This window comes from Medicago truncatula, chromosome 8 (assembly GCF_003473485.1).
Source record: "Medicago truncatula cultivar Jemalong A17 chromosome 8, MtrunA17r5.0-ANR, whole genome shotgun sequence".
Lineage (NCBI taxonomy): Eukaryota > Viridiplantae > Streptophyta > Magnoliopsida > Fabales > Fabaceae > Medicago > Medicago truncatula.
In genome coordinates, this window is record NC_053049.1 from 36037485 (window position 1) to 36045922 (window position 8438).

Below are 8438 nucleotides of genomic sequence, written 5' to 3' on the forward strand. Positions count from 1 at the left end.
TTGTTTGGTCTATGGAAGAAGAGAAAAAAACTAAAACTGAACTTTTTGTTTCCTAGAAATTAGAATTATGCCACATTAGACTTTTCCCTATCCTGCATCCAAGAGATAAAAAAAAATTAATGACGTGTAACAAGGTCATCCGATATGTCTTGACTAATATTTTTTTTGAGGGAATGTCTTGACTAATATTGTATTAGTATATTAAAAAGGTGTTATGTCTTTGAATTTAAGGGGGGATAACTTTTTTGGATCAAATAATTTAGTGGTTAAAAATTCACCTTTTTAAACTTTGCCTTATGCATGAATTTCTCCGACTATTGAGTTACATAAGAAATATTGTAAAGTAATATTGGTATAGTCGGCTCCTGAATCCAGTTTTCATTGTCAAAATGATCACCAGAGCTAACCTGTAAAGTAACATTGTTAAGTAAAGCCTACACTCCTTTACCAACTCTTTCTCTAACGCAAACAACTGACGCTTTCAATTCCAAGTCTCTCCTCCCTCTTCCCGCCCCTAAAGAGAACATATTTGCCACTAACATTCGCTAATTCATAGAAAACTCAAACAACCTCTTAAATCAATCCTTTAGAGGAATACCCTCCAACCAATGATCATACCAAAAGTAAGTATCAACACTACTATTAAATTTTCTCATTCTCCTAACCTCTGAACTCTTTATCCAAATGAGTAGTATCCCAACCAATCCAAAAAATTTCCTAGAATCCTCACACCCAAAAAAAAAAAAAACTGATCAAATACAAATTCTAAAGAATAATTGATACATGTGGAAGTCTTAGAAAGTTGCCTGATTGAAAGAGATGACATCACACAGGGGTGTTTGCGGTGCAGTTTGGTTTGGTTTTGAGGCTAAAAGTCATTTGAACCGCAAGATAAAAAAAAGTATGCGGTTTGGTTTGGTTCGGTTGACTTCTAAAATAAAATTCGAACCAAACCAAACCAAACCAGTGCGGTTTTGATTGGATCGGTTGGTGCGGTTTTTTTTAGACAATAATAAACACTAAAATCAAATTAAAAAGCTAAAACACAACATATTTTCAGTAATGTTTTAAATTTCATCCAACATTATAATTTTATTTTCATCCAACTATGTAGCCCAAATTAAAACGTGGACAAAAAGTAATTCAACTTTGTAAGAAATACAAAAGACTAAAATTTATATCATTCTCAAAGAGTTCAAGTAGCACATATTTTGAACACAGCTATTTAGGATAACTAACCACCATATATCCAAAGAGAAGTTTATGCTTTTCCAAACCGATATATTATTTTTTTAATACAAATTAACATCTTATACCACAACTCTTATTATTATCTACTGGTGGAAAGACGGATTATCGATATTTTTCTATTTATTTTGTTATACTACGTGTGTGTATAACTTGAATTTAATTCATTTCGTGTGTTTTTCAATTTAAATTTGAAAAAGGATTAGATCATTAAGGACAGATTTATAGCAGAAAAATATTGAATTAAAAGATAGTTAATTTTCAAAATTTTGGTAAGATTTAGATCTGTGTTTAAATTTAAATTTGAAGAAAAATTGATTTACTAAGGAAAATTTAGACCATAAAAAGATCCAACAATAAAGTAGTTAACCCAAAGGATTCGAGGTTGATATTTATAAATTGAGAAATGCTAACTATTATCATCAGTCACTCTTTAAACATCTTAGATAATAAATTTTTATGAAAATTTGTGTATTAGTTGTATAAGAAATTGAACTATTTAACTTTTTCAAAAAATACTTTCTTAATGTTGATAAAAAAGTTGAAAAAAAAGACCCATAAAATCTTGGCTTTAAGATAAAAAAGTATTTGCAATAAATTGGTATGATATATTTTTTTTACTCAATAGGTATGAGACTAGTCCCGTGAGCATAGCTCAGTTGATAGGACAATGCATAATTACATGCAAAGGCTATTAAAGAGTACTTCGGAGGCCGGACGATTTTTTTGTTAATGTGCAGACTTGTAAATAAACTTATTCTAACACCAAACAAACCTATGTATGCTTGCGCGTTTTGCCCTCCTCCTCTCATTTTCATGCTCCTGTTAGCTACTGCTTGCTTTCACAAGTCACAACTATAAGCTCCTTCCTCCAATCTTCCCTCTCTCCAACTCCACTTTCTTCTTTCATTTCTATCACCACATCAATTCCATCTACATCACACTCCCAACCAAAATTCTCATTTGAAAATTCTACTCCTAAACTCATCTTTAATTCACTTTTTGTGATCACCCACAAACAGTACTATCAATCAACTAACCTTTGACATGTTTTGGATATGAAAGAAAATTCCAAAACAAGGAAAGAGCCTCCTCTCTTCAGATTTCCTTTTCACAACTCACTATCATTTGTTTCTACATTTGATAAACGATAGAGGACCTATACTTTGGGGAAAAAAATTTAAAAAAATGGAAAAAGATAAGCTTCTAGTTTTTACACTTATTATTAGTCATTAACCTATTCTACTTAGACTTGTAGGTTTCCCTTTGTTTAATTACCTCTTACGTGTAGTTGATCAGATTATAATCCATTCCACATTTTTTTGAGATATTAATTTGGCCTCAATAATTATAATATTATTGGTTTCTGTTTTTGATGTTTGTTTTGTACTACATTCTACGTGTGAAGTTTATCCATCGTTTGCATTATATGCTTAAGGCATGTCAAAGGTTTGGTGAAGCTTATTCTGTTCATGGGAGCTTGTAAACAAGGCTGAATATCAATTATTAACTGATTTTTGTTTTATTTGAAATTTGAAAAAATAATAATCGCATTTTCTCTTAATATGCTGGTAGGCATATTCAAATCGAATTCTATTTCTCTGAATTGTGCGTGTGTTTAAATATTTGTGACCAACCAACAATTTTTCAGTAGTCATGGGTTAAATATGATTTAGATAAATAACTTAATCAAATGTCTATACTATTTTTAAGTATTTAATTTAGGGTTTTACTAGAAGTCACCCATGAAGGTGTTTTTTAGCAATCCACACCTCAAGGTGTGATTTTTATTTTTTAGTTATAACTTTGCTAAAAGACACCTTCATAAAAACTAGTTGGTGTCTTTTAACAAATGCTCATAGAATAACTTGATAAAAGACACCTTTATAAAATGTGTCTTCTAACAAAACCCTTTAATTTATAAGTGATTATAATTGGTATTTCTTCCTAAAGATAAAGTAATTAAAGTCAATTCATATAAGCTATATATCTTAGAAGATCTTAAGGAAATAAGTTAAAAATGGCTTATAGACATTTCATAAGTTATTTCTATGAACTCTATCAAACCATCTCATGATGTTTATATGTTATAGTTCGTATGTAAAGTAAAAGAAATCAATTGATCAAGCATACCACAAGAATCATCCGTTATTAACGTCCTAAGAAGGTTAAAAGCGGAGGGATCGTCAGTAGCAATGTCTCAATTTTATATAGCATTTATTATTAATTATACAAACTATTTCGTCGAATATTAGAAAATTTGACTTACCATATTTAACGAAGTCTCATGTTCTGACTACATTTTTTCATCCATAAAATTTGAATTTGAGACCGTAAGAGATTGGAATTTAGTTTCACTTTTAAACATTATGAGGTTATGAGATTGGAATTTAGTTTCACTTTATCGTGTTAGTTGTGATCCTCTCTTCTTACCTTTAGTCTCATTTGTTATTAGGCTATGCTCAGTGTAACGGAACTCGAGGTAAGTTAACGTACCTATTTGGTTTAAATGAATTCCTACTATTTTGGAACGGTTTGGTAGTTAGCCAGATGTTAGTTACGCTTTAAAATGGTGGAGCGCATATGCACTATGTTTCCGTACAAGTTGGAAGGAGGTGGTTCCTTCTAACGAAATGATTAAGAAGGTCGACACATGTATGGTGTATCGAGGTGACTACCTCGACGGGCCTTACCTTGACTTGTTTATCGTGTCTTCTTATCTTGTTCCTAATAAGTCTTGATACGGAATGATCTATTGGATAATTGGGTCGGGCCTTTTAGGCCCGTACCATTACACCTATATGCATCTTAAATTTGTAAAAAATAAGATATATAGAACTTAATTATTACTATATATTATTGACTATTTTGGATCTATAATTAAGTTTATGCCTATATTATATTGGAAAAAAAATACATAAAATCTGTTTTAACTCATGAGCATTCCTAACATTTAATATTACTCTAACTATTTTGACAATAAAATAACTTAATTTCTTTTATAGGCGGGAAATATTTAAAAAAAAAATTTAAAATAAAACTCTTCATACAATTTATTAAAGAAAAGTAATTATTTTTTAACTACTTTCTTGTCAATCAAGATATGTACAAATCTCCAAACCGTCAATGAAGACATGTACAAATCTCCACACCAAATTGTTCAGATTAGGAGGCCATCTGATATGATGGTAGATGGATACTAGACAATAGATAGTATTTCTTGTGGTCATTCTTATCTGCAAAATTTTGTTTTTTTAGATTAATTGAATAACTGGTGTATCTGACAAATAATTAGAGGAATTTAAGAATTCTTATAAATGTATTATTTATAGAGTAAATTACAATTCTCTCAAAAAAAAAAAGATTAAATTACAATTCTCTTCTTCGAAAGATGTTTGAATTACACTCTTTTCACTTCTTATGTTAAGATATAACTATCCTCTCTTGAGAAGTAAAATCCTTGAGTAAATGATCCTTTCTTCCCCTATGAGATGCTTGAATTACAACCTCCTACCTTAATAATTAAATATGCATTCCATTTTAACATAAATAAATATTCTTGTTATATATTTACGAACTTCTAGCCACAGTTAAAAAAAAAATCATTTCTTTATAAATTGATGTCAATGATAATTAAATTTAAAAACTTAATTATAATTTTATAATCTAGAATATAAAATTCACATATTTTATTTTTATTTTGTGTTTTTTCATACTTTAACGGGGCTTAAAAACATATGTTAATTATATTGTGAATCAAAAGTAGAGAAAAAATACATTTAAATTTTTATTATAGAAAAATGGACCCACGATACTACTTTTCTTTGCATTTTGTGTTTTAGATTTTTGTTGCTAAACTATTAAAAATAAAAAATTATTATAGGAAAAAAGTTTATGTTTTAACATAAGAAATGTTGAGAATGTAATTCAAGTTTCTTAGGGAGGGGAAGATCAACTTTTTCTAATATATTTTGCATAAGAGGGAAGAAAAATATATATTTTAACATAAGAGACAGAGTGGAGAAAAATGTAATTTAAGCGTTTTTCAAAGGAGGGAAGAGTAACTTACTCTTATTATTCTTTTCTTTTTTTGTCAAGTAGTTTAGTGGCTAGAATTCACCTTATAAGGTGAATAAGTGGGGTGTCCGAGGTTCGAACCCCGACCCATGCATATAACAATGCATTGTCCGTGCCATCAATTTATCTTAATATAATGTGAAAAGTGTTACCCCGACCCATGCATATAACAATGCATTGTCCATATTCTGAACCACATACATCATTAAATAAATGAACCTAAAAAGTGAATTTTACTTATATTTTAAAACGGAGGGAGTTGGTGTTTATAAAAAGAGATGGAGGAGATACTTATCGAACAAGAAGATAATACGAGAGACAAATTAGTTCATTTATACATAAAGTTAATGCAGACCTCACATGGATTTTAGCATCTCTATTTAACGTTGTACGTCATCATGTGACATGTTTAACATCTAAACTTAATTAAGTGGTGATATTGATTGATGTCATAAAAATCGAGAGACTACTGTGTTAATTCCTAAAAGTTAAAGATTAAATTGATTCATAGTTAAAAAATCAAGGAGTGAGTAATCAAGTGGTTGAACTCAATTAGATTGAATAATCATTCGGTACAATACATGGAGAAATAAAAACTCCATGTAATTTTTAGCGACTAAAGATTGTTGCATTTACCTATTAATTAATTTGGTGTAGTTTTTGGTTTTAGTTTTTAAAGAATTAAAATTGACTTCATAAGTGCAAACATGATTTTGATATCTTCTTGAGAAGATTTCCTGATGTTATCAAGTAGAATTGATTTCACCTTTTGAATTTGACTCTACCAAGATGTAATTTTTTTGCCATGTAATTAAATTTTGGTCTCAAATTGTTTATTCAAAACTCATTCTTACACAAATCTATACAAACAAAAATTAATTTTCATTCATGTTACTTTTAATCATAATCAATTTTGTTGAATCAATTCGTTTAACCAAACACAAATTTTATAAGCTTATTGCGAAAGTTCTAATAAGTTGAAATAAAAGTATGAGAAGAGAGAATCTAACTAAGCTAATATAATTTCTTCTATTGTCAAAAAAAGATCTCTACAATGTACAAAACTTAATAGTAATTTTTTTCTTTTTTTTTCTTCAATAATATATACAAGTTGATTAAGTAATCAAGGAACATATTTTCTTCCAAAACTACCCCTACTCCGGAATAGCACTCAACGCCGCCATAAACTTCCCTCTACCACCATCACCACCACCATAATTTCTCCTCCTCCTCCCACTCACCGACCTAACAACACCAACACCAACATCCCCACAATCACTTTCCGGCGCAACTCTCCGGCAAGGCTTCCCATCACCAGAAAACATCACAATCTGTTTCCTACCAACCCCACATTTCTCACCACTTTTCGTTAGAGCCGAGCTAGCCTTCACGGCCAACGCCGCCATTTCCACCACCGGCAACGGCTTCTTCAACCGTGTCAACGGCAAAGCAAAATAAAGCTGACCAAGTCTCAAAACCTCATCTTCATGCATGGCTAAAACAACATCATCGAATCCCATCTCATCAGAATCACATATGAAACAATCAGGGTATAATTGTAATACATACCCAACCTTAACCTCGTACGTGAATTCTCTCATCGTACCATCATGTACGACAACCTTAGATGTTTCAACCTGGGATGAATCAAACGAGGTACAATTACCCATGGTGATGTCTTCACAAAATTGTTTGAAATGATTTTTTTTTTTTTTGTTGTTGTTGGGAAATGAAAGTAAACTAAAGAAGTTGAAATTTTTGTTCTAGTTTGCGGATTTGGTGTGTGAAGAAGCTATTTGTAGCTTTTATTAGTTGGAAATGAAAAAACAGCGAAACCGTGTGTGGTATGTATTTATAGGAAGAAACATTGGAAAATGACAACGATTTTGTTGACACGTAGGATAATACAATTACTTTTATGTTTTTTTTTTAATTCAAGGAAAATAGAAGATTCTGTGATTATGTTTTGTTTGTGTTTTGAAGGAGCGTGGAAATAAGCCGCGGGAATGGATTTCCAGGCTGGTGACAGGGTGTGGTGTTTCTACACACAAACATGAACAGTAGCATTTGTTGTCATGTTTCATTTTTTTTTGCCTGAATTTGTTGTCCTGTTGTTTTAGTTGTTGTGGTTTTTAGTTTTTACTATCATTGTTTTCGAAATATTAGGATGGCTTGTTATTTGGTTCAATTTGGAAAACTACTTAAATAAATATCCCAACCCATTCAACTAAATATGGAGTAGTTTAGTTTTTTTTTATTTTTAATGTGACAATTTTTCAAAACAGAGGGATGACAATTTTACTAAATTAAACTCACTAATTACCGGTTGATTCTCATTGTCTGGTCAAGTAGTTCAATGGCTAGAGCTCGCACATTTTAAATATAGAGAATTAGCGTGTTTAAGATTCGAACCTCAGTCTGTATATAATATGCAATATTCCTACCGAGTAATTCTCATTATTATAAAAGTAAAGTAAAAAAAATAATATGAGAGTGATGTTTCTAATATTAATTAGAATATAATTGATTAATAAAACAATCAATATTACATTGAACATTAAAATGATAATGATTTTAAGATAATTTTTTATTGTAAATCTTTTAGTTATGGTGGTACATAAGAAGTAGTTTAATAAAGTTGGTAAAAAAAAAAGTAGTATAATAAAACGACGGTTAAGTTGACAAAAAAAAATCGACGGTGAAGCACCATGTTTAAGGTGAAATACAACATATTTCCTCTAAAAAGAATTTTATTTTTGAAAAATATTAAATAACAAAATTTAATTAAAATAATAAGTATTATTAACGCAACTAAAAAACAACAAAGGATGGATTTTTTTTTCTTTCTGAAAAAACAAAGGTTGGATTGTTATAGTAAATTTCTTTTGCCTGTGGGAAATGATTTATGCAATATTTCATACAGGTAAAAAAACATTTTTTGCACAATATGGTTAAATTATGTTCAATTTTAAAAATAAATTCAAAATTTGATATAAATAATCCTCATATTTATCAACTTTTGGGATCTATTTTTTTTAGAATAATGCGATTTGATTAATCAAAATTTGACAATTTATAAGACAATTTTATAAAATACGGTCAAAATTTGACAA

General features: G+C 29.8%; 1 protein-coding gene across 1 annotated transcript; it reads right to left on the bottom strand.

The window, feature by feature from the left end:
- Positions 1 to 6331: 6331 nt before the first annotated feature.
- Positions 6332 to 7155, bottom strand: LOC25501652 (uncharacterized). Its single transcript, XM_013590977.3, has one exon. It carries the CDS (start codon positions 6993 to 6995, stop codon positions 6480 to 6482), a length of 516 nt encoding a protein of 171 aa, XP_013446431.1. The 5' UTR covers positions 6996 to 7155; the 3' UTR covers positions 6332 to 6479.
- Between the last annotated feature and the right edge of the window lie 1283 nt (positions 7156 to 8438).